Here is a 26,530-nt window from a genome sequence, read left to right as displayed (position 1 = left end):
TGACCTCGGGTTACTGGGCTGACCCAGGGTTACTGGGTTATCCCAGGGTTACTGGGCTGACCTGGGGTTACCTGAGCTGACCTGGGGGTTACTGGGTTGTCCCAGGGTTACTGGGCTGACCCGGGTTACCTGGACTGACCAGGGGTTACCTAGTTTGACCTGGGATTAACTAGGTTGACCTGGGGTTACTGGTTTGACCCGGGGTTACCTGAGCTGACCCGGGGTTACCTGAGCTGACCTGGGCTGACCCGGGGTTACCTGGTTTGACCCAACGGTGTTTGGCCCATCGGTGACATTAGGAATGACGCAGGTCTGTGACGTCACGTCGCTACTGTCGAAATTGCGTCACTGGACCATTGCGTCACGTGGCCATCGGGTCACCAGGCCATTACGTCACTGAGGGTGAGGGTGAGGGCGATGGCGGCCGCCGTGGACGAGCGGCCCGACAGCCTGGACGGCTGGGTGTCGGTGCGGAGCGGGCTGTTCACCGAGCCCCAGCGGCCCCGCCTGCGCTTCCTCGTGGCCTGGAACGAGGTGGAGGGAAAGTTCGCCATCACCTGCCACAGCCGGCCGCTGCAGGCGCGGAGTGCCGAGGCCGAGCCGCCGCCCCCGAGCAGCTGGGCCGCGCTCTACTCCCCCCGGGAGCTGCACGGCATCAACCGGCTGCTGGCGGCGAGCAGCCCCGCCCTGGAGCGCTGCTTCCCGGCGCTGCCCGAGCTCCGGCCGCGGGGCCTGTGGGGCCTCCTGTTCCCAGACCGCTCTCTGGCCGAGGGCACCGAGCCTGGCTCCGACCTGGACTCCGTCTGCCGCCAGCTCGAGGTCTATCTGGACGCCGCCGTCGAGCTCTGCGGCCACCGCATTGCCCTGGATTCGCTGTTCCCCGAGGCCGAGGACAACGACTACTTCGAGAGCGTCAGCGAGCTTCGCGGCCGCAGCCTGGAGCAGCAGGTGGCCGGCGGACGGGAGGCACTGAGGCAGGTAGGATGAGGGCGGCTCCGGGGTGGCGGGCGAACGGTTCAGGTCTTTTCAGGGGCTCAACTGATCTGTTTGCAACTTCTTGTAATGAAATCATATCAGCGACTGCCACCAGGCGTTGATTCTTTTCGGTGCCGGAGGGGATGACGGTGCAAGTGTGTGCTTACCGGTTACAAAGTGCACAGCGAGTGTGCAGTGAAGTAAGGGATAGGGGTAACGTGCGGTCAGATGGGAATATGATCCACGGGAATGACTGAGTTATGGTCTTGTTACCGAGTGTGGTGCAATTTCAACACATGGTGTGTCTGTCGGGGAGATTTGCAAACTATCGGAGTAATGGATATATCTGTCGTTTATAAACCTGGTGTTCACCTGACCCTACCAAAATAGCACAGATATACATAGTCATACAGCATGGAAACAGGCCCTTTGGCCCAACTCAGGCCAACCAAGTTGTCCATTGGAATTAGTTCCATTTTCCTGCGTTTGGCCCATATCCCGCTAAACCTTTCTTATCCATGTACCCGTCTGAATATCTTTTAAACATTATAATTGTACCTGTCTCTAGCACTTCCTCTTGGTATTGGTTTATTATTGTCACTTGTACTGAAGTACAGTGAAAAACTTGTCTTGCATGCTGATTGTACTGGTCAATTCATTACACAGTGCAGTTACATTGGTTTACTACAGAGTGCATTGATGCAGTACAGGTAAAAATAATAACAGTACAGAGTAAAGTGTCACAGCTACAGAGAAAGTGCAGTGCAATAAAAGGTGCGAGGTCACAACAAGGTAGATCGTGAGGTCATAGTCCATCTCATTGTATAAGGAAACTATTCAATAGTCTTATCACAGTGGGGTAGAAGCTGTCCTTAAGTCTGGTGGTACGTGCCTTCTGACTCGTGTATCTTCTACCTGATGGAAGAGGAGAGAAGAGAGAATGTCCCAGGTGGGTGGGGTCTTTGATTATGCTGGCTGCTTCGCCAAGACAGCGAGAGGTAAAAACAGTCCAAGGAGGGGAGGCTGGTGTCCGTAATGCTCTGGGCTGTGTCCACAACTCCCTGCAGTTTCTTGCGGTCCTGGGCAGAGCAGTTGCCATACCAAGCCATGATAGATCCAGATAGGATGCTTTCTATAGTGCATCTGTAAAAGTTGGAGAGAGTCAAAGGGGACAATCCAAATTTCTTTAGCCTCCTGAGGAAGTAGAGGTGCTGATGAGCTTTCTTGGCTGTGGCTTCTACGTGATTTGACCAGGACAGGCTGTTGGTGATGTTCACTCCCAGGAATTTGAAGCTCTCAACCTCAGCACCATTGATGTAGACAGGTGTGTGTACACTGCCCCCTTTCCTGAAGTCAATGACCAGCTCTTTTGTTTTTGACATTGAGGGAAAGGTTGTTGTCATGACTCCATTCCACTAAGCTCTCTATCTCCTTCCTGTACTCTGACTCATCACTGTTTGAGATACAGCCTACAACAGTGGTACCATCTGCAAACTTGTAGATGGAGTTAGAGCAGAATCTGGCCACACAGTCATGTGTATAGGGAGTAGAGGGCTGAGGACACAGCCTTGTGGGGCACCAATGTTGAGAATAATCATGCCAGAGGTATTGCTGCCTATCCTCACTGATTGCAGTCTATTGGTTAAAGTAAAGGATCCAGTTACAGAGGGAGGTGTTGAGTCCTAGGTCTTGGAGTTTGGTGACAAGTTTGCTTGGGATTATTGTATTGAAGGCAGAGCTGCAGTCAGTAAACAGTAGTCTAACATAGGTGTCTCTACTGTCCAGATGCTCCAGAGCCAGTAGTTTGTTCCATGTACCCACCACTCTGGAAAAGCTTGCCCCTCAGATCCTTTTAAAACTTACCCCTCTCTTATCTTAAGCCTATGCCCTCTAAATTTAGACTCCCCTAGCCTGGAAAAAGGACTTTGACTATTCACCATCTATACCCCTCTTGATTTTATAAACCTCCAAGGTCATCCCTCAGCCTCTTGCACTCCAGGGGGGAGAAAAATCCCTGCCTGTGCATTCTCTCCTTATAGCTTAAGCCCTCCAGTGCTAGTGATGTCCTTGTAAATCTTTTCTGCATCCTCTCCAGCTTAATGACTTCCTATATCCAGGTGACCAAAATTACACAGTATTCCATGGGGTCTCACCAACATCTTGTACAGACGTAACACTGCATCCCAACTCTTGTACTCATTGCCCTGACTGATGAAGACAAATGTGCCAAACACCTTTACCACTGTCTGCCTGTGCCTCCACTGTAAGGGAATTATGTACCTGTACTAGATCCCTCCGTTCTACAACACTTCCCAGGGCCCTTCAGTTTACTGTGTCAGTCCTGTCCTGGTTTAACTTAGAAAAATGCCCACATGTCCAAATTAAATTCAATTTGCCATTCTCTGGCCCATTTCCCAAGTTGGTCTAGATCCCCTTGTAAACTCATAACCCTCTTCACTGTCCACTATACCACCAATTTTAGTGTTATACGCAAACTTACTGACCAGGTTAATAACATTGTCATCCAAATCATTTACATATGTAGCTGACAAACAACAGTGGATCCAGCACTAATCCCTGTGTCACTCTACTGGTCATAGGCCTCCAATTTGTAAAACAACCTTCCACTACCACCCCTCTGCCTCCTTCCATCAAGCCAATTTTGTATCCAATTGGCTAGCTCATCCTGGAGCTCATTATCTAACCTTCAAGACCAGCTTACTACCTTGTCAAAAGCCTTGCTAAAGTCCATATAGATTACATTCACTGCCCTGCCCCAAGTCAATCATTTTGGTCAGTTCATGAGACATTTCCTGTGCACAGAGCCATACTGACTATCCCTAATTAGTCCTTGACTTTTCAAATGCTTGGATCCTATCTCTCAATCCTCTCCTGTAACTTTCCTACCAGCAATGTTAGGTGGTAATTCTCTGGCTTGTCTTTGCAGCCTTTCTTGAATAAAGGCACAATGTTAGCCACCCACCAGTCTTCTGGTACCTCACCTGTTAAACTCATGTTTGAGTTTAGTGTTTAATCCTTTACTTCTCCAATAACATGTTTTGCATTATGTGGTTGTTGATGTGATGTCAAGCTACAATATACCTGAACAGGAGGTTCAGTGAAAACAAATCCAGTCTATGGCTGTTATTTCACAGAAGCATGAATGATGCATTGTGACAATCACATTTATCCCACACTCAATTGGACTGAGGGGAAATGACTAGCATGTGTCCAAAGCAAGGGAGAGATGGTTGGTGGTACAGAGTATAATAAGATCAAAATGCTAGAGATACTCAGGTTTATTTATTATTTTTCAGGATCTGACAAGAATACTTATCAGTTTCAATTTGAGAATACTGACAAGGCCAGTATAGGTGGAGATGCCATCTTCAACTGTTGGTAGTCTTTCTGGTGAAGGTGCTTCCAGTGCTACTGGAGAGGGAGTGGCAGAATTTGCAGCCAGCGATAATGAAGAAACAGTGATTTTGAAATCACAGACTTGGAGCCATAGAGTCAGACCAATACAGCAAGGATATGGGCCCTTCAGCCCAATGAGTCCTAATGACCATGGTGCCCACCTAGTTAGTCCCAATTTCCTGCATTTAACCCATAATTCTCTCAGCCATGCCCTCCATGTACCTATTCCAAGTGCTTGGAGGGGAATCTGCAGGAGATGGTGTTGCCATTGTCCTCAGTTGTAGATGTTGCACTACAGCCACTGCTTCGTCCTGGATGATGTCAAGCTTCTGGAGACTTCTTGGAGCTGTGCTTCACCAGGCAGGTGAAGGATATTCTATCACACCCTGATTTGTACCTTGTGGAAGGGCAGAGGGTGTCAAGAGGCATTGCTTACCATAGGAAATGCAGCCTTGAACCTCCTCCTTAAGCAATGTTATTTATGAGGCTGATCCTATGGATTTTCTGGTCAATGATGACTCAAGATGTTGATGATGGGTACTGAAGGTCATTGTTTGGCACTTTCATGGTGTGAATGTTACTTGCCACTTATCAGCCCATGCCATAATTTTGTTTAAATCTTGCTACAAGCAAGCATTTGCGAATGGAATTAAAATTCAGATTAGGAGCTGGAGTAGACTACTTACTGATCAAGCCTCTCTGCGATTTAATAATTTCATTGTTCTACTGATTACAAATTCAACTGTTCCCTTCTTCCTTTGATATTTTGTCACCCCTTTACTCAATTTAAAAGCATTCAAAGATTTCACCACCCTTTGAACAAGTGCTCCAACAACTCCAGACCCTCAGAGGGGAAAAAATTGCCTTGCATTTTAAATGGGCAACCTGTTATTTAAGTAGTGACCCCCTAATTCTAGACTCTCCTGAAGAGGAAACCTCCTTTCTATATTCACACTTTAAGACTTGTCACAACTTTGCACATTTCAATGAAATCCCCTCTAACTCAAGTCCAGTGGATACCAATAAGATTAATACTGTACACAATACCAAGGATGTGGTTTCATCAGTCATCTTTATAATTGAAGCAAAACTTCCCTACTTAAGTATTCATTTATAATAAGCAATAACATTTAGCTTTCTTTCCCAATTTCTTTACGTATGTACTTTGTAAATCATGCACTAAGACATCCACATTGCTCTGCATCTCAGCAGTCTGCAATCCCTCACTGTTTAGAAAATGTTTGTTTTTACTTTCCTGCAAATCTGGCAATTTCCCATTCAGTCGTGGTGTTCAAGGACATCTTTGACCTCACTGCTGCAGTTGGAGGTTCCCAGCTGCTTCAAAAGCCAGTAATCATACTGGTGCCCAAGAAGAGCAGGGTGAGCTGCCTCAATGACTTTTGCCCAGTAGCACTCGTATCTACTATGATGAAGTGCTTTGAGAGGTTGGTCATGGCTAGAATTAACTCCTGCCTGAGCAAGGACCTGGACCCACTGCAATTTGCCTACCACCACAACAGGTCTACAGCAGATACAATCTCACTGGCTCTTTACTCTGCTTTGGAACACCTAGACAACAGCAATACATATGTCAGGTTGCTGTTTATCGATTACAGCTCAGCGTTCAATACCATCATCCACTCAGTACTAAGCAACAAACGTCAAAACCTGGGCTTCTGTACCTTCCTCTGCAACTGGATCCTTCACTTCCTTATTGGGAGACCAGTCAGTGTAGATCGGTAGTAACATCTCCTCACTGAGAAGAAACAGATGCATCTCAAGGATGTGTGCTTAGCCCACTGCTCTACTCTCTCTGCACATGACTGTGTGGCTAGGTACAACTCAAATGCCATCTATAAATTCACTGACACCACTTGACAGAATCTCAGATAGCAAAGAGGCAGCGTAGAGTGAGATAGATCGGCTGGTTGAGTGTGGTGTCATAACAATGACCTTGCACTCAACGTCAGCAAGATCAAAGAATTGACTTCAGGAAAGAAGTCAGGAGAACACACACCAGTCCTCATTTGAGGGGTCAGCAGTGGAAAGGGTGAGCAGCTTCAAGTTCCTGCGCATCAACATCTCAGGGAATCTATCTTGGGCCCAACACATTGATGCAGTAATGAAGAAGGCATGCCAGTGGCTCTACTTTATTAGGAATTAGAGGAGATTTGGTATGTCACCAAAGATTCTTGCAAATTTCTATAGATGAACAGTGGAGAGCATGCTGACTGGTTGCCTCACCACCTGGTATGGAGGCTTCAATGTGTAGGATCGAAAGAAGCTGCAGAGGGTTGTAGACTCAGTCAGCTCCATCACGGGCACAACCCTCCCCACCATCAAGGGGATCTTCGAGGCGGTGCCTCAAGAAGGCAGCATCCATCATCAAGGACTGTCACCATCCAGGTGATGTACATCCAGAATGTGTTGCCTGCTAGGGTGATGGGGGCAAATTCATTGGGGGCTTTTAAGAGGGGCTTGGATGGGCACACGAATGAGGGGAAAATAGAGGGATATGGGCATTCTGTAGGTAGGATGGAATAGCTATGTTGGCACAACATTGTGGGCCGAAGGGTCTGTTTTGTATTATTCTATTCTACACTGTTCTACTTGTACACTAAATGCACCAATCTCTAACCTATCACTCAGGTTCCCATCCCTGTCAAACTAGTTTAAGCCCTCCCTAACAGCTCTAGCAAACCTGCCAGCAAGAATGTTGGTCCCCCTCCAGTTCAGGTGTAACCTGCCCCTTTCATACAGATCATATTTTCCCCAGAAGAGATCCCAATGATCCACAAATCTGAAACTCTGCCCCCCTGTACCAACTCCTCAGCCACACATTGATCTGCCAAACCAACCTATTCTTACCTTCCCTGGCACATGGCACAGGCAGCAATCCAGAGCCTCCCTGGCACATGGCACAGACAGCAATCCAGAGCCTCCCTGGCACATGGCACAGACAGCAATCCAGAGATTACTTTGAGGTCCTACTTTTCAACTTAATATCTAGCTCCCTATATTCCCTCTTCAGGACCTCATCTCTGTTCCTACCTGTGTCATTGGTACCAATATGTACCACAACTTCTGGCTCTTTGCCCTCCCCCTTCAGAATGCTGTGGACCTGATCCCCTGGCACCCAGGAGGCAACATAATCCTGGAGCTTCATTCATGTCCACAGAATTTCCTGTCTCTCCACCTTACTATGGAATCCCCTATCACTACTGGTCTCTTCTCCCCCATCCCTTCTGCACCACACAACCAGGCTCAGTACCAGAGACCTGGTCACTGCAGCTTTCCCCAGTATGTTGCCCCCTCCAATGGTATCCAAAGCAGTATGTCTGTTATTGAGGGGAACAGCCACTGAGGTACATTACACTACCTGCCTATTCTCCTTCCTTCTCCCGACAGTCACCCAGCTACCTGCCTCCTGCAGCTTAGGAGTGACTGCCTCCCTGTAGCTCTTATCTGTGAACTCCTCATTCTCCTGTAGGAGCCAAAGGTCATGCAGCTGCAGTTCCCCAACATGGTCTGCAAGGAGCTGCAGCTAGATGCACCTTGTGCAGATGTAGCTATCGGAGACAGGAGTTCTCCCAGAAATCCCACATCTCACAAGATGAACACATTACTGGCCCTGGACCATTCTAATTACTCGCCTGGCACTAAAGGAAAAATCAAAGAAAGGAAACTTACCAGAGACTTACCTTTGCCTCATGGCTTTGAAGCCTCTTGAGCCAAAGACTCAGTCCCCAACTCTAACACTTATCCACTCCAACAATTGCTGCTTCAAAATGGCCACACTTCCTTGACCCTACCTTTTTATTGGCTGCTGTTAATTAGCCAATCAACTGTTAACAATTTGCAAATCTGCCTCTTTTAAACTCCTACAAGGTGAAACTCGCAAGCACAACCACAGAGACTCGCCTCTTTTCAAAGCTCCCACTCCAAATCTCACTCCAGCTCCCGACTCTGCAAGGTGAAACTCACAAGCACAGAGACTCATCTCTTTTCAAAGTTCCTGCTCCAAATTTCGCTGAAGGAGGAGGACATTTCAGAAGTCCTAGAGTGGAAAGCCTCATCTTGAAAACAGATGCAACAGAAATTGAGAGAAAGGGATATGGTGTCCTTATAGGAGAAAGGGTGGGAGGAGGGGTAGTTGAGTTGGGAGTCCGTGGGTTTATAGTAGATATTGGTGGATCCTGAGATTGAGATGGAGAGATCCAGGAAAGGAGCAGAAGTGTCAGAAATAGTCCGGGTGAATTTAAGGGCAGGGTGGAAATTGGTGGCAAAGGCAGGAAACAGCAATAATGCAGTTGTCAGTATAGTGGAGAAAGAGTTGAGGAGGGTGCCAGAGTAGTTTTGGAATGAGGGCTGTTCTATGTAACCAATGAAAAGATGGGTATAGCTGGGGCCCATGTGAATGCCCATGGCTTCACCTTTGCTTTGTAGAAAGTGGGAGGAATGGAAAGAGAAGTTGTTCAAGATGAGAAGTTCTGCCAGGAGGATGAGAGTGTTAGTGGAAGGGAACTGGTTGGGTCTTTGTTCCAGAAAGAAGCAGAGGGCACTGAAGCCGCCTTGATGGGGGATGGAGGTGTATAGACACCGGATGTCCATGGTAAAGAAAAGGCAGTTTGTGACTAGGGAGTTAGAATTTGTCAAAATGGTGGAGGGTTTAAGAAGTGTCCTGGATGTGGCTGGGGAGGGACTGGACAACGTGGGACAGGATAGTCAGGATATGAAGACATGAGTGGGACAAGAGCAGGCAGAAACATGGGTCTACCAGAGCAGTCCTGTCTGTGGGTCTTGGGTGAGATATAGAAGTAGGCATTTTCTAGCATGCTGGGTGGATGTCGGTGTTGTAATTGTACTGGAACATCTTGGCAAGAGACACCAGCTGTTGCTGGTGCAGGTTTCAGGGCTGCAGCTGGGATATTGTCCAAACCTGTGGCCCTTGCTATATCTGGTCCTCTCAGCTTTTTCTTGATATCATTGGATCAATTGAATTGGTTGTGGACTGGCTTCTGTGACGGTGAAGATCTGCAGAGGAGGCCAAGATGAATCATCTATTCAGCACCTCTAGCAAAGCGTGATTGTCAATAGAACCATACAGCACAAAACAGGCCCTTCGGCCCACCATGTTGTGCCGTCCATCAAACCACCCTCACACTATCTAACCCTTTCCTCCCGCATATCTCTCTATCTCACGTTCCTCCATATGCCTATCCAACAAACTCTTGAACCTGTCCAATGTATCTACCTTCACCACCACCCCAGGCAGTGCATTCCATGCACCAATGTTTCAGCCTTACCTCTTACAATCACATTTAGAGTTGTACAGAACAGAAAAAGGCCCTTTGGTACATATGTGTCCATGCCAACCAAGATGTATATTCAAGCTAATCCCATTTCCCAGCACTTGGCCCATATTCCTCTAAACTCTTGTCATCCATATACCTGTCCACATACTTAAATGTATCTAATGTACCTGCCTCACCCACTTCCTCTGGCAGTTGGTTCCATAAATTTAGCAGCCACTGTGTGTAAAAACAAAAGTTACCCTGCCATTGGCTTGCTTTCGTAGCCTGCCATTGTTGAGAATCAGGATGTTATTTGAGCTGCTTCCTCCTATAACTTGTTTAATTGTCCACCAGCATTCATGACTGGATGTGGTAAGACAGCATAGCTTTGATGTAATCTGTCAGTTGTATGTTGGTAATGAGGTTGCTTATCATTGTCCATTACCTGCTATTTTTCCCGTTTTAGCACGCAGGTAGTCCTGTTTTCCAGCTTCACCAGGCTGGCACTTCATTGTTAGGTATGCCAGGTACTGCTCACAGCCCTTCTGCATGCTTCTTTGAACAGGTTGATCTCCTGACTTGATAGTGAAGGGAATGTTGGGCCATTAAATTGTATGTTACGACAGTGTACATTTCTGCTTTTGCCAGTGGTCCACAGCACCTCATGGTTGCCTAGTTCTGAGTTTTCAGACCTGTCCTGAGTCTATCCACTCAGCACAACTGTGGTGCCATATAACTTGATGGAGGGTGTCCCCAGTGTGAAGATGGGATTTTGTCTCCATGAAGACTGTGGTGGTCACTTTTATAGATGCTGTCATGGACAATGCATCTGCCAGGTAAATTAGTGTGGACGAGGTAATATAAAGTTATCCCGTGCTGGATCACTTGCTACCTGACGCAGAACCCGGTCTGGCAGCTCTGTCCTTCAGAACTTTAGCCGGTCAGCCAGTGGTGGTTGTGCTGCTGTGCCATGGCTGATGATGAACATTGGAATTGGTTTATTATTGTCACTTGTACTGAGGTACAGTGAAAACTTGTTTTACATACCATTCATACAGATCAATTCATTACATGGTGCATTGAAGTAGTACAAGGTAAAACAATACAGAATGCAGAGTATAGTGTCATAGCTACAGAGAAAGTGCAGTGCAGGTAGACAATAAGGTGCAAGGTCATAACGAGGTAGATTGTGAGGTCAAGAGTCCATCGTATTGTACTAGAGAACTGTTCAATAGTCTTATAGCAACAGGATAGAAGCTGTCCTTGAATGTGGTGGTATGTGCTTTCAGGATTTTGTATCTTCTGCCTGATGAGAGAGGGGAGAAGAGAGTTTGTCTGGGGTGGGTGGGGTCTTTGATTATGCTGTCTCCTTTACAGAGGCAGCGAGAAGTATAGACAGAGTCCATGGAGCAGAGGCTGGTTTCCATGATGTGCTGAGCTGTGTCCACAACTCTCTGCAGTTTCTTGTGGTCCTGGGGAGAGTAGTTGCTACACCAAGCCATGATGCATCCAGATAGGATGCTTCCTATGATGCATTGGTAAAAGTTGATGGGTGTCAAGGGAGACACACCAAACTTCTTTAGCCTCCTGAGGAAGTAGAGGTACTAGTGAGCTTTCTTGGCCATGGCATCTACATGGTTGGACCAGGACAGGCTGTTGGTGATGTTCACTCCTAGGAACTTGAAGCTCTCAACCCTCTCGACCGCAGTACCATTAACGTAGACGGGTGTATGTGCACCATCTCCCTTCCTGAAGTCAATGACCAGCTCTTTTGTTTTGCTGACATTGAGGGAAAGGTTGTTTTCATGACACAATGTCACTAAGCTCTCTATCTCCATCCTGTTCTGTGACTCATCATTATTTGAGATATGGCCCACTATGGTGGTGTCATCTGCAAACTTGGTATTGGTTTATTATTGTCACTTGTACCGAGGTACAGTGAAAAACTTGTCTTGCGTACCGATCGTACAGGTCAATTCATTAGACAGTGCAGTTACATTGAGTTAGTACAGAGTGCATTGATGTAGTAAAAACATTAACAGTACAGAGTAAAGTGTCACAGCTACAGAGAAAGTGCAGTGCAATAAGGTGCAAGGTCACAACAAGGTAGATCGTGAGGTCAGAGTCCATCTCATCGTATAAGGGAACTGTTCAATAGTCTTATCACAGTGGGATAGAAGCTGTCCTTGAGTCTGGTGGTACGTGCCCTCAGGCTCCTGTATCTTCTACCTGATGGAAGAGGACAGAAGAGAGAATGACTCGGGTGGGTGGGGTCTTTGATTATGGCGTAGATGGCTTTGGAGCAGAATCTGGCCATGCAGTCATGAGTGTATAGGGAGTAGAGTAGGGGGCTGATGACACAGCCTTGTGGGGCACCAGAGAATAATCGTGCTGGAGGTGTTGCTGCCTGTTCTTACTGATTGTGGCCTGTTGGTCAGGAAGTCATGGATCCAGTTGCAGAGGGAGGTGTTGAGTCCCCGATCTCGGATTTTGGTGATGAGTTTGCTTGAAATTATAGTATTGAAGGCAGAGCTGTAGTCAATAAACAATAGTCTAACGTAGGTGCCTTCACTGTCCAGATGCTCCTGAGATGAGTGTAGGGCCAGGGAGATGGTGTCCATTGTAGACCTGTTTCGACAGTAGGCGAATTGCAGTGGGTTGAGGTTTCCTGGGAGGCTGGAGTTACCAGCCTCACTGACCCACTGACCAGCCTCTCAAAGCACTTCATGATGGTGGATGTCAGAGCCACTGGGTGGTAGTCACTAAGGCACATTACCTTGTTTTTCTTAGGTACTGGGATGATAGTGGTCTTCTTAAAAGCAGGTGGGAACCTCAGATTGAAGCAGGGAGAGGTTAAAAATATCTGCAAATACCCCCGCCAGCTGATCTGCACAGGATCTGAGGACGCAGCCAGGGACACCATCTGGGCCAGATGCTTTCCGTGGGTTCACTCTTTGGAAAACTGATCTTGCATCCACAACGGTGAGCATGGGTTCAGGTTCATTGGAGGCTGTAGGGGTGGGTGGTGACATAGCAATCCCCTTCTGTTCAAAATGTGCATAGAATGCATTAAGCTCATCAGGAAGGGATGCACTTTTGTGATGATGCTGCCTGACTTCGTTTTGTAGCCCGTTATAGCCTGTAAACCCTGCCACAACTGACGGCTGGTCTGAGGCTCGATTTTGGAGAGATATTGTCTATTGGAATCTCTGATAGCTTTGCAGAGGTTGTATCTTGATTTCTTGTAAAGGCCAGGGTCACCTGATTTGAATGCTGCCGTCCTAACTTCAGTAGGGCGTGGATCTCCCGGTTCATCCATGTTTTGCGGTTTGGGAACACCCTGATTTCCTCTTTGGTACACAGTTTCAACACACTTGCTGATATGCTCACTCAATGTGAAGTCCCCTAGCTAGAAAGTTTTCTGTCCCTTTCTGCTTTCAGTGCTTCATGTATCAGTGCTCCTGCACATTGGATGCATCAGCTAAGGGAGGAATACATGGGGTTATCAGGAGGAGGTCTCCTGACCCCAAGACTCCTTCCTCTCCCACTGTAAACCCCTGCCACCTCTGGTGCATGTCCTGCTGGTGTGACAAGATGTACCCAGTGTTTGTGATTGTATTCTGTGAGCACTATGTGAGGCTGCTGCAGTTCTTTCACTCCTCCACCCAGCCTCTAGGGGTCTTCCCAGTGGTGCTCCCTTCCTCTGAGCACTTCCTGTCTTATTTTCATAACATAAATGATTCTGTGAAGGCTGTGGCTTTGGGTTCAGGGCCAATTGTCAGCCACTGATTTATGCTGAACTGACTTTCTGTTAACAGAATAGTACTTCTTGTCTTCCAGATCTTGCGCCAACACAGACATGTTAAGAATATGGTAACCCTTAAAAAGCTCTACCAGGAGGAAGATGAAGCCTATCAGGATCTGGTCACTGCAGCCACACAGTTCTACCAGTGTTTACTGCAGCCCTTCCGGGATATGCGAGAGTTTGCCTCGCTGTGCAGACAGGAGGCCTTGGTAAATCATGCAATTCTGTTTCCTTATTAGAGATACTGAACTTTAAATAATTAAAACTCTTCATTTATTATTAGCAGCGACAGTCAGAAGCTGAGCAGAGACTTTAGCAGCAGAGGGGTGTGGATCAAGCTCAGTGCAATGAAAGTCTAAAGATCTCTCCTGGCTGAAATCAGCTTAGGCAGCCAAGTGCCAGCTCTTGGGCACAAGGCCTGTTGAGAGTCTCTGAAGCTGCAGAGTGACTGGTGTTGGAGGGGACTGATATCACACCAGTACAGCTCTCTGTGCTCTTCAGTAGATTGCTTGGCCCCTGATTTAAGGCTATCTGATGCTGACTCTGTTCTCTTCATAGCTTCTGATTCTATTCCTTTAACTTTTTGAAGGATATTAGTAATTTGTAAAAATAGTTATTTTGAGTGCTTGTCCTCGGCTCTGGATGTGAATCCAGGTCAGACTAATGAAGTAAAGTGTTCCTTGTGAGGGCCACAATGGGACAATTTCCATTCATGAAATTTGGGCCACGAGTCATGCTCACATTAGGCCAAATCCAAAAGTGAATTTTTGAACACTATCATGCCTGGCTACAAAAAAATATACACAGCCCGGTGATCTATAAACTGTCAGTAGAGCACTTACCCAAGCTGAGATCTTGACCCAAATTGACTATTTCCTATTTGCAGAAATCCTTGGAGTTTGACACTCTGGGTCCAAGGAGAATTCAGAGTCTGCAGAAAGAGGTGGAAGAGTGGTCCCAGCGCATGCAAGAAGCCATCTGCTCAATCCAGGACATAACGGTGGACTATTTCAGGGAGACAGTGAAAGCACTGGCAGGTAAGTCGGATTGGACCAAAAGCGAGCTGACAGCTGCACTCTCCAGAGTTTGTTATTAGAGCATAAAAGAGGTTGGATTTTAGAGAACCAGTACAGGCTGCAGTTCAGAAGGAGGAGTAGTGCTGTGTCAATCCCATTGCACTGAGTGTACAGCTGAAGAGGCCATTGCTCACAAAAATGTGGGGGATGTGATGCAAGATAGGGAGATAATCTGGAGATGTCCTATTACCTTTATGGGAAGTGTTGGATTCTGTTTTATGCAGCAAATAGATGGCATGTATATTGTAACCTCATAAACAGCCTGTGGTTTATTTGTTATTATTTAAGAATACAATTTAAAATTATTGGTTTGTTTTGGGCTCCGATAGCACAATCATTAAAGCCCAGCTAAGGAGATTTAAACGCAAGCATGTGACTGTTGTATGACAAGGAGTAATGAACACTTGGGCCACCTGCATTGTGGTTTCCTTATTTTTGGGGCCTGCAGTACGGAGTTATCTCTGTTTTATTATCAATCTGAGCAACATAGCTTAATTGTTTTGAATCTGATCCAGAGGAAAGATAGATGTATGAATAAAATACAGTGACACAGGCAACTAATGTTTCTCATGAATCTTCATCCTGTAGCCATGCAGAAGCAGATGGAAGAAGATCGAAATCACTTTGGCAAAGCTGCCTGGGCCAGTGTGGCACCTAGACTGGAGAAACTGAAGTTCATGTTTGCTAAGGAAACTTTGCAACACACCAGAGCAAAAGAGCTGTGCTTGAAACGCAAGAAAGCACAGATTCAGTACAAGGTAACATGCGTGCAGTCCTGCTTAGTCCTACTCTCTTCAGGTTGCCAAACATTTCAGTAAAACTCTCTTTGAATTTAGATGGAACATCTCGACGACAAGAAAGCAGTGGAGATGGTGGATGAACTAGAAATGCAGTATTATGAAACACAGCTAGAGTTGTACAATATTCAGCTAGAGACGTTAAAATATGAGGAGCTGCTGGTTGTCGCCCAGCTGGACACCATTCGACGTGAGGTCAGGGGTAAGTAGGTGGCTGGCTGCTCATTGTTCCCGTCTACAGTATAGTGAATCAGATTGGTTTATTCCAGGCAGCCCACTCACCCATTAAAATTCAGATATCCCTGAACTATGGGTCATCAATGACGTTGAGAGTGGGAAACACTGAGCCAGTGGCTGTATCAGTGAAGAATATGTTGTGCAGGTCAGAAGGGTTTGCCTGTGTAACATGCTCCACAATCCTTGGCAATCTCTTTGCACACAGGTACAGCAAGGCTCAAACTGGAAATCGGACATTTGTTGTTTGCCCAGCAACAGTGCTGGTGACGAGCTCTTCATTCAGCGTTGCTTGATGGACAGGCAGCCAGAAAGCCAGCAGAGGGACTGGATCTAGAGTTAGTGTTAATTACAGAAGAGGGCCTCTGTTCATTGTCTCATCTGAAGAATGGTTTGTGAGAGAGTATTTTGTTGCAATGGGCAGAGGCAGGCTGTGGTCAGTACACACCTGATTGTCACACAGCAGAGGCACTAGTGAGGCTTGTCACACTGGGGCACTAACCTGCTCTGGTTAAACCTCTCTTGCCAAATACTATGATAGTTTGTTGAAAATTTGTATTTTGATCCTTTTGAAAATTCACTGTGCCCCACCCGACACCATAAGTGAAGATGCAGCTTCTACAGTGCATACCCTTCCTTTCATTTGCGTTGTGGATCTAGTACCAGACGAGCAAGCCATTGACGCTTGGTTCAGATCTTGCCAAGGCCAATAAATCAGGGTTTCGGGATGCATTTCTGCCTTAAAGGTTTATTTGACACTTTGAACCAAGTGCACCCTAGTCACAGTTTACCTTTGTATTTGACTCTTTTAATATGTTAATGGTGAAGTTCCATTCACAAAAATTATGCAATCAAATGCCCCACCTCCCCACCAACCCCCCCATACCTCCAGCACCATAACAATAACTGGCTCATCAGTGTCCCTAATTACTCCAGGAAGTTTGCCTAATACTAGCTTTAGATCCAGTCTCTCTGCTGGCTTTCTGGCTGCCTGTCCATCAAGCAACACTGAATGAAGAGCTAGTCACAGCACTGTTGCTGGGCAAATAACAAATGCCCAGTTTGCAGTTTAAGCATTGCTGTACCTCAGTGTGCAAAGAGATTGCGGAGGATGGTGAAGCACCATATGCAGGAGGTCTAGTGTTGTCAATCCATAGCTGCTCAAAGCCAGGGAGAAATGGGGAGAATCATCAATTAAAACAATCCAAAGACAGGTTGTGTTGTCATTCCAAATGAGGTACCAAACATCTCAATTTCAGGGCAGGTGTTAACACGCTGGTGGGCACAGCAATGGGTCACCTAAAGGAGGAAGAAACACATGAATGAATAGGTAGTCCCAAAAATATAACACTGAGCTAAGTACACCCAAAATTCCCTTATGTTTTTTTATCAGCTAATGAGGGCTTTACTGTTTGTAACTCTAGAGAAAGAGGAAGAGGTGGTTTACTATGATGCTTGCGAAGACCCTGAGCAGCTTCAGGCCAATGAGGGGATGGGCCTGCTACATGACAGTCGCTCAGTAGATGTTAACAAGTTGTTGCACAAAGCTCATCAGCTGGAGACTAAACGAGGTGCCATTGGCTCACGGCGATCCTACCTGAGGAATAAGCGGGTAACTTCTGAAACCTCCTTCCTCTGCAGGCTTGCAATTGGCTTCCCTCGCAGTTTTGATGTGAAGGATCTGAATGCAAATATTTTCTCACATCTGACTTCTGTTTAGCTAGTTGGTCTTGGTTTTGTAACTTTAATGTGAATGAGCCCACTGAACAATCCTTGTGAAATGTTTCTTGCATGAGTGTTTCAAGCTTTAGTGAGTGAGTGATTTGTGGCCAGTACTCTGCTTCTGGCAGGCCAAAGATGCTCAGTGATTTTTTTTTCCCTTGTGTTGTTGGGGGTAAAGAAATTTTTGCTCCAATTGCTTTGTCAAACTTTGAAGCAGAGCATTATCATCACTGTTGGGAGGATGCTGACAGGGTGGTAAAATGTTGGCTCTCTTGCACAGAATAAAGTTGGTCATGGCACATAGACCATTAACACCTGCCCATTGACCACTTATTAGGCAGTGCAGTGCCTCCACATTTGCAACTGACTACCAGAGAAGGATCTATCATGAAAATTTCTTGGTTTAGTCATGCCAAGGAAACTGGGTGTAAACTGACTCAGTTACCTAAAAATTAGTGTTGATTCTATAGGATGATGCCTTTTGTTAGATTTATCATGACAACTGATGTTAACAGCTGTTACCCAGAGGCTACCTTCCTGAATCTGCACAACTCATGTGCCCTCTTAAGAGGACTGACATAACCTGCTGGGGTCTGTGTATATTCAGATCCTTTGCTTCCGTCTCGCCCTTCACCTGGAAGGGTATAGTCGTGGGGAAGGCTGCATTAAGCAGTTAGTTTTAATTTAGCTCGTGTCCAAAATCATGTGGCATTCTGGAGCAGGTTATAAAGGTTTACACAACACAGATCAACCTGTGAGTAGTATCATGGGGATGTTTTCAGAAACCTGCTTTGCATATAATTTCTGCTGAACCTGCTGATTTAAACTATCGTCACAAGAATCAGGAGCTGTGCTAAATGGATAATCATTTTCTGCCATTTCTAACCACTGGACCTAACTGTATTTTCTTTTCACCAGGATCAGTGTAATGAAACTCAAAAGGCAAAGCAACAGCAGTTGCAAGGAGAGGAAGCTCGTTTTCGACAGCACCACAGCATTCAACTAGTAAGTGGTTGCCAGTTATGATTTGATTTGTCCACCACCAGATTGTTTGTTAACACAGTTTATGAAATTGTGTTGATGCAGAAACGTGACCAGCAGAAGGAAGAAAACAAGCGGAGGAGGGAGTGGGTAAACGTGGAGAGGCAAAAGACTTTGCAGAGGCTGCGTAGGTTTAAGGAGGTAGTGATCGACTCTTATTTCTTAATTCCAGTTTTCGGGAGTGGTGGGTTCACAACAGAATTCTTCCCCCAACTTGGGTCCTTGCTCTCTGGAATGGTTTGGATAATTGTATAGGTTCCTGACTCCCACTGTGCTCTTCAAAGCAGAAAATCTACTGATCTCTGAAAATCCACCTGGGAGTTATGACCTGGCTCCATTTGGCTGGACTAATATTTGGTCTGGGAGATTAGAGTGGGGGATGGCAATGTAAATAAGAAGAAACAGAACCATAGAAACATACAGCACTAAAACAAGGCTTTTGGGTCCACCTCATCCATGCCGACCGTGTTTCCTTTCAGCGCTAATCCCATTTGCCTACATTAGGTCCGTATCCCTTTCTTCCTTTCCTATCCAAGTAATTGTTCAAACACACTTCCAACATTATAATAGTATCTACCTCCAGTAGAACTCCTGGCAGCTTGTTCCAAATATTTACCACCCTTTGTGTGGAGTAACTTGCCCCTCAGTTCTTTAATTTTTTTCTCCTCTCACCTTAAACTGTGCCCTCTAGTTCTAGATTCCCCCTACCCATCTATGCCTCTCATAAATTTATAAACCTCTGAAAGGTCACCCCTCAGCCTTCTACATTCCAGTGAGAATAAACCTAGCCTATCCAATGTCTTTGTATAACTACAGCCTTCCATCACAGGCAGTATCCTAGTGAATCTCTTCTGCACTCTCTCTATCACTACCACATCCATCTTGTAGTGTGGTGACTAGAACTGTACACAATACTCCAAATACTTTCCAACCAATGTTACATACAACTGCAACATGACATCCCAACTCTTGCACTCAGTGTCTTGGCCTATGAAGGCAAGCGTACCAAATGCCTTCACTGCCCTATCCACCTGTGTTGCCACTTTCAGAGTGTTATGGACTTGTATCCCAAGGCGCCTCTGTACAACAATGCTAAGGTCCCTAATTAAAGATACAGTGGGATATAGATTAGTTGGAGAGTTGGGAAGAACGTTGGCAGTTGGAATTTAATCCAGACAAATATGTAGTATTGCTCCCTGGGACGTTAATTTCAGCTAGGACATAAGGAGTAAATAGCACGGACCTTAGATTATTTGGATTATTTAGAACATAGAACAGTGCGGGTCCTTCGGCCCACGATGTTGTGCCAACCTATATAAACCTATTCCACGGTGAATCTAACCCTCCCTTCCTATACAGCCCATAACCCTCCATTTTTCTCACATCCATGTGCCTATCTAAGAGTCTCTTAAATGTCCCTATTGTGTCAGCCTCCACCACTGCCCCCAGCAGTGTATTCCAGGCACCCACCACTGTGGTTTAAAAAAAACCTACTTCTGACATCTCCCCTAAACTTTCCTCCACTCACCTTAAACTGATGTCCTCTGATATTGGCCATTGCTGCCCTGGTAAAAAGGTGCTGGCAGTCCACTCTACCTATGCGTCTCTTAATCTTATACACCTATATCGTTGCCTCTCATCTTCCATCGCTCCGAGGAGAAAAGCCCTAGCTCGCTCAGGCTTTCCTCATAAGGCATATTCTCTAATCCATGCAGCATCCTGGTAAATCTCCTCTGCACCCTCTCTAAAGCTTCCTATAATGAGGTGACCAGAACTGAACGCAATACTCTAAGTGTGGTCTAACCAGAGTTTTGTAGAGCTCTAACATTACCTTGCGGTTCTTGAACTCAGTCCCCTAACTAATGAAGGACAGCACACCATACGCCTTCTCAACAACCCTATCAACTTGCGTGGCAACTTTGAGGGATCCCTGGACTTGGACCCCAAGATCCCTCTGTTCCTCCACACTGTTAAGAATTCTGCCATTAACCTTGTACTCTGCCTTCAAGTTCGATCTTCCAAACTGTATCACTTCACACTTTTCCGGATTGAACTCCATCTGCCCAACTCTGCATCCTGTCTTTACACTATCCACAACACCTCCAACCTTCTTGTCATCAGCAGACTTACTAACCCACCTCATCCAAGTCATTTATAAAAATCACAAAGATCAGGGGTCTCAGAACAGATCCCTGTGGCACACCACTGGTCACCGACCTCCAGGCAATTTTACAGGGAGCTATGCTCACTATCTCCGAAATGCTCGTCCACGGAGAGGTCTGTCATCTGATGAGGTTCATTGCTCAGTACTAGATCCAGTATGGCCTCTCCTCTAGTTCACCTATCCACATACTGTGTCAGGAATCCTTCCTGGACACTCCGAACAAATTCTGGTCCATCTAAACCTTTTGCATTAAGGAGGTGCCAATCAATATTAGGGAGGTTGAAGTTGAAGTCACCCATGACAACAACCCTGTTATTTTTGCACCTTTCCAAAATCTGCCTACTTCTCTGCCCCTCAGTGTCCCGGTGGCTATTTAGGAGGTCTATAGAATACTCCCAATGGAGTGATCGCTCCCTTCCTGTTCATGACTTCCACCCACACTGACTCAGCAGACGATCCTGCCACATCATCCTACCTTTCTGCAGCTGTGATACTGTCCCTGATTAGCGATGCCACTCCACCCCCTCTTTTACCTCCCTCACTATCCCTTTAAAATATCTAAACCCCAGAACGTCAAGCAGCCAATCCTACCCTTGTGACAGCTAAGTCTCTGTAATGGCCACATTTAGTGGCAGAGTTTGTATATTTATACATTTTTTTAACAAGCCCGTCTTCTATTCTAGAAATCATCGGGGCAGATTGTATTTAAACCTCGTTGTCAAACTCTCAGAATGCAGAGACAAGACACTGCACTGCCGCACTCCGATCAGCCAATGTCCATCATTGAACATTCAACCAGCAAAAAGCAATCCAGACCCTCTAAGGCTTCCAGCAATATTCCAGTGCAAATCTTCCTCCCAGCAGCTACACCAATATCTCCAGGACTGGTGGAAACTACAGAGATCTCTTCAGTGATGCCTCCTGTTCCCCCACCCCCACCCCCACCCCCTCCTCCCCTTCCACCAGCTCTCCTGAGCAGCAAGAGGTCATCAGAAGGAGTGCAGGAACAGCCGCTCGTCTTCACCACTGAGAATTCAGCAAAGAAATCCCTGAAGGAAAATATAGGTAAAGAGCCACATGCTGATCCTCTCTATACCAGATATAATAGCTAGTTTCAAAGTCCTTAACAGATGTTTAAAGTCCATCCTTTAAGTTGCATATTGCTGTAACTTTTGAACAGTTCACTGGATCCACAGTAACTTGGTCGTTTAAATTCAGAATTGGCTTTGCCATAGAAGTTAGCGAGTACTGGTGGAAAAGAGTTATTCTGGCTGGGAGTCTGTGACCAGTGGTGTTTTTCAGGGACTGGTGCTGGGGATGAAGATGTAGGTGGGTGCGTTAGTAAGTTTGCAGATGACACAAAGATTGGTGGAATTGTGGACAGTGCAGAGGTCTGTCACAGCAGAGTATAGATCAGTTACAGATATGGGTGATGAAGCAGCAGATGGAGTTTAATCCAGGTAAGTGTGAGATGTTGCACATCTGGAGGTAGATCGAACTTGAAAGCAGAGTATGTTAGTGGCAGGATTCTTAGCAGTGTGGAGGAACAGGGATCTTGGGGTTCAAGTCCATTGACCCCTCAAAGTTGATAGGGTGGTTAAGAAGGGATATTAGTTGGGGGATTGAATTCAACAGCCCTGAGGTAATGTTGCAGCTCTGTAAAACTCTGGTTAGACCACACTTAGAATATTGTGTTCAGTTCTGGTCACCTCATTATGGGAAGGATGTGGAAGCTTTAGAAAGAGTGCAGAGGAGATTTACCAGGATGCTGCCTGGATTAGAGAATATGTCCTATGAGGAAAGGTTGAGCAAGTTAGGGCTTTTCTCTTTGGAGCGATGGAGGATGAGAGGTGACGTGATAGAGGTGTATAAGGTTATGAGGGGCAGAGATGGAGTGGACAGCCAGCACCTTCTTCCCAGTGCGGCAATGCCCAATACCAGAGGACATCCGTTTTACCTGAGGAAAGTTTAGGGGAGATGTCAGAGGCAGGTTTTTTACACGGTGGTGGGTGCCTGGAACATACTGCCAAGGGTGGTGGTAGAGGTTGATACAGTGGGAACATTTAAAAGACTCTGTGATAGGCACATGGATGTAAGAAAAATGGAGGGTTATGAGCTGTGTAGACCAAAGGGTTAGATTGATTGTGGGATAGATTTATGTAGGTTGGCGCATCATTGTGGGCCAAAGGGCCTGTACTGTGCTGTACTTTTCTATGTTCATAACTCCCTGAAAATGGCCAGGCAAGTAGATAGGTGGTTTAAAAAAAAGCATAAGGCAGGGCATTGAGTCTGGGAGTCAGGAAGTCACGTTGCAGCTATATAAAGCTCTGGTTAGGCCACACTTGGAGTATTGTGTGCGGTTCTGGTCACCCCATTACAGGAAGGATGCGGAGGCTTTGAAAAGGGCGCAGAAGAGGTTTACCAGGATGATGCCTGGATTAGAGGGTATGAGCTATAAGGAGAGGTTGGACAAACTTGGTTTGTTTTCTCTGGGGTGTCTGAGGCTGAGAGGAAACCTGATAGAGGTTTATAAAATTACGAGAGGCATAGTTAGAGTAGACTGTCAGAATCTTTTTCCCAGGGTAGAAATGTCAAGTACTAGAGGACATGCATTTATGGTGAGGGGGAAAGTTTAAAGGCGATGTATAGGGCAAGTTTTTTTTTACACAGCTGTGAGTGCCTTGAATGTGCTGCCAGGGGTGGTGGTGGAAGCAGATACGACACAGGAGTTTAAGAGACTGTTAGACACATGAATATGCAGGGAATGGAGGGATATAGACCGTGCACAGGCAGAAGAGATTTACTTTAATTTGGCATCATGTTTGGCACAGACATTGTGGGCTGAAGGGCCTGTTCCTGTGCTGTACCGATCTATGAATAGCAAGACAGTAGCTGACTGTTTCTCAACCTCTTTTTCCACCCCCCCCAACCCCAGGAACAATGGATGATGTGCTGGCTTCATTGAAACGTGGTGAAGTGTTGCTTAGGAAGGTTGATCGGACTAAGGTGCAATCTGCAGAGAAGCCTGAGGGTCTGCGAGAAAGCTTGTTAGCTGAGATTCGACGAGGTGTCCCACTGAGAAAGGTCCAACAACCCCTTGATGGAAAACTGAACAATGACCTACCCACAGACAATGACCCGGCCAGTCAGTTAGAGCGCAGCATCAAAGCAGCCATGAAACGGATGAAAAAAGTGTCTCCTGACTCTGATGATGAAGAGGAAGATGGAGAATGGGACAGCTGACCCACACTACGTCCCAGCAGTTGTGCCACTGCAAATCCCATCTGCAGGTTGGGTTCTGTCCTATCTGTATTACCGACAGGGTAATGCACTTGTAGCAAAGTAGATCGGAGAATCAGCAGGTTTGTGTGCTGAAGGATCCAATCTATGTGCTGCTCTGCTACACTATCTCACTATATTTATAGGATCGAATGAAGGGATTGATTGCATAATTTTGGTATATGGCAATACCAATGTACATGCAGTGCAAGGTCGCAATCAACTGGCAATTCAGACAGTTCTTGCATAAACAATATTATGAGTTAAGTGCCTCTAAATTAGAAGATTACACCCCTACTGCACATGCAAACTAGCACAAACATACTTAACCTGTGGATGTGGGAGCACATGACATATGCATGCACCCCTCAATGTGTTTTAATCTTTTGCACAGACTGTCAATCCCTCAACAGCTCCCTGCACCATTTCCCTTATTTCCTGCTCACTTCCTGTTGAATTATCTTGGTTTTATTTTGGAGCATGATGACCCTCATTGCACTTAAGAAAATATTTTTTTTAAATCCTGTGATTTGATCACTGTGCCAACAGTTTTCCTTTTTACAGTTCCTTTCATGTATCAGATCCAGAGGGAATCCAGTGATACTGTATCAGATAGGGAAGTGGAGCTGAGGTAGTAGATGGGCCATGATCATGTTCAGTGGTCTTGCAGGCTCATGGCACTGGGTGCCTCCTCTACTTTTGATATTCCATGATATGTCAGAAACATTGGAAAACAATTGTCACATAGCAGGAGAGGCAGGATGAAGAAAGAGTAAAGAGTTGAATTTTACAACTTTGAAGCCTGAGGCAGTACATATTTGGGAACAACTTGTGTGATGTGAGAAACACAGCTGCCAAGTTGTGTACAACAGAATCCTGCAAACAGCGGCATGTTAATCCCTGGGTCAACAATGTAGTTTTGTGATTGAGTGGCACCAATGACATGGGGCAATTTGCATTCAGCCGAGGTAAGGTGCAGCCTGGGTTTAATGTCAGTGAGGGAGCACTCCCTCAGCACTGCATGTGAAGCCAATAGAGTCATGGCTCCAAGGCTAGAATGTGATCATGGTGAGATTTAAACACATGGTTCAAAATGTTAAATTTGTGTCGGGCACTGGCCTAGTGCAGGTTAGTGCAGGATATCAAAGGTTATCCTGAAGGAAACAGTTTGTTCACCAGATGCCTGTTACCAGTACTGACCACCATCTGCTAGGGTTCGGCAAGGTGTTGCATCTGAGAGAGAACCACTGCTAAAATTTGAGACAATCTGCAAAGCCCAGGATGGTTAAGGATGATGAGCTGTTAACCTTTGTACTTGCAATGGGTAGTCGTACTGCTCCAGGTTTAATGGGAACTGGGGCAGCCATACCCCTCCTGGAGTTTAATGAGAACTCTCCCAAGCAGACCCAACCCATTCAGTGCAGCTGTTTAAAGTTTTCCTTTCATCTCCTGCAGGATGACAGCTGATTGCACCTAATTGTAATCCCCGCCACAGAATAATAGGCAGGTCAGTACCATTTGAACCTGGGAAAAGTGGTTACCCAGAGGAATTAAACGCAAAGATTCACTTGAGTAAGAACTATGTGATGGCTGAGGGAGAATTGACTGATATTGCTTTTTAATCTTGCAGCAGAATTCTTTCTCCCAGAACGCTGGAACAATGAAATGTGAATAAATCATTGAGGTTTCTGTTTATGGCAGTTACGTTTCAGAAATGGCTTCTGAAAATATATTGATATTTTTAAATTGTTTTACTTTGCACAGATCAACGACTGAAATTGATAGCCATTTATTTTTTAATAAGAATATTGTTAATACTCGGAAGTTTGACTACAGAGCACACTGGTTGTATTCTGTTCCAGAGGCTCTCTTGATAACGGAAATGTTTTTATATTGTGAACTCTGACTGTATATTTTATTTCCTTGCTTTTCAAAAGCCTGCCTGCCATGGAGTAGCAATAACTCATGGAAACCATTAATATCTGGTGTAGAAGGTGTTCTTTCTGTCTCTCCAGAATTCAGTGCAGTTAATAAAGTGTTATTTTAAGCTTGTTCAGCAAATTTACAAATTGAGCAGCTGAGATGCCCCAGTATAACAGAAACTCTGAGATTTCCTGAATGGAACAGAATGTGATTTATGCTCTGGTCCTGTGCCAGAGGAGGGAATAATTAGTTTAAATTGCTAAGACTGCAGCTACAGTGAGACCCTGTTATTGCAGCATTTGTACAGGAAAGGTGCTCATATCAGTGAATTGCTAAAGACATTGAGATGATTGGCAAAAGAACCAGAGATAAAATGAAAGGTTTCTGTACAGTTATGAGCTGGAAACATGGGCTGGAATGGCAGTAAAGGAAGCTTGAATAGGAATTTCAGAAGGGAGCTGGATAAATAGTAATCATTTCATCTGTCCGAGCATCGAGTTTAGGGGTAGGGACATCATGTTGCACTTATATAATTCATTGGTGAGGCCGCACTTGGAGTACTGTTTACAGTTTTGGTCACCCTGTTATAGGAAAGACATTGTCAAGCTGGAGAGGGTGCAGAAGAGATTTACAGGGATGCTGCCTGGACTGGAGGGCCTGAGTTCAGGGAGAGGTTGGTCATGCTGGATCTTTATTCCTTGGAGCGTAGGAGAATGAGGGGTGACCTTATAGAAGTTTATAAAATCATGAGGGGTATGGATAAGGTGGATGGTCAGTCTTCTCCCCAGGGTTGGGGTGTCCAA

At 45.8% G+C, this 26,530-nt stretch overlaps 1 protein-coding gene across 1 annotated transcript; it reads left to right on the top strand.

The window, feature by feature from the left end:
• The first annotated feature begins 384 nt into the window (after positions 1–384).
• On the top strand, positions 385–25,869 carry LOC127583813 (WASP homolog-associated protein with actin, membranes and microtubules). Its single transcript, XM_052040169.1, has 10 exons — positions 385–978; positions 13,527–13,700; positions 14,378–14,528; positions 15,156–15,325; positions 15,404–15,566; positions 17,023–17,210; positions 18,239–18,325; positions 18,407–18,502; positions 21,209–21,590; positions 23,461–25,869. Exons 1-10 carry the CDS (start codon positions 418–420, stop codon positions 23,766–23,768), a joined length of 2,280 nt encoding a protein of 759 aa, XP_051896129.1. The 5' UTR covers positions 385–417; the 3' UTR covers positions 23,769–25,869.
• Positions 25,870–26,530: the final 661 nt, after the last annotated feature.

This window comes from Pristis pectinata, chromosome 28 (assembly GCF_009764475.1).
Source record: "Pristis pectinata isolate sPriPec2 chromosome 28, sPriPec2.1.pri, whole genome shotgun sequence".
Lineage (NCBI taxonomy): Eukaryota > Metazoa > Chordata > Chondrichthyes > Rhinopristiformes > Pristidae > Pristis > Pristis pectinata.
This window is presented reverse-complemented; position numbering and strand designations above follow the sequence as displayed.

What these genes read in the sequence shown, in the direction of transcription:
- LOC127583813 (XM_052040169.1), top strand. Translation starts at nt 418, where the DNA reads ATGGCGGCCGCCGTGGACGAGCGGCCCGACAGCCTGGACGGCTGGGTG. An exon ending in GACAGTGAAAGCACTGGCAG is followed by an intron (nt 14,529 to 15,155) that starts GTAAGTCGGATT and finishes TTCATCCTGTAG; the next exon opens with CCATGCAGAAGCAGATGGAA. An exon ending in AGCACCACAGCATTCAACTA is followed by an intron (nt 18,326 to 18,406) that starts GTAAGTGGTTGC and finishes GTGTTGATGCAG; the next exon opens with AAACGTGACCAGCAGAAGGA.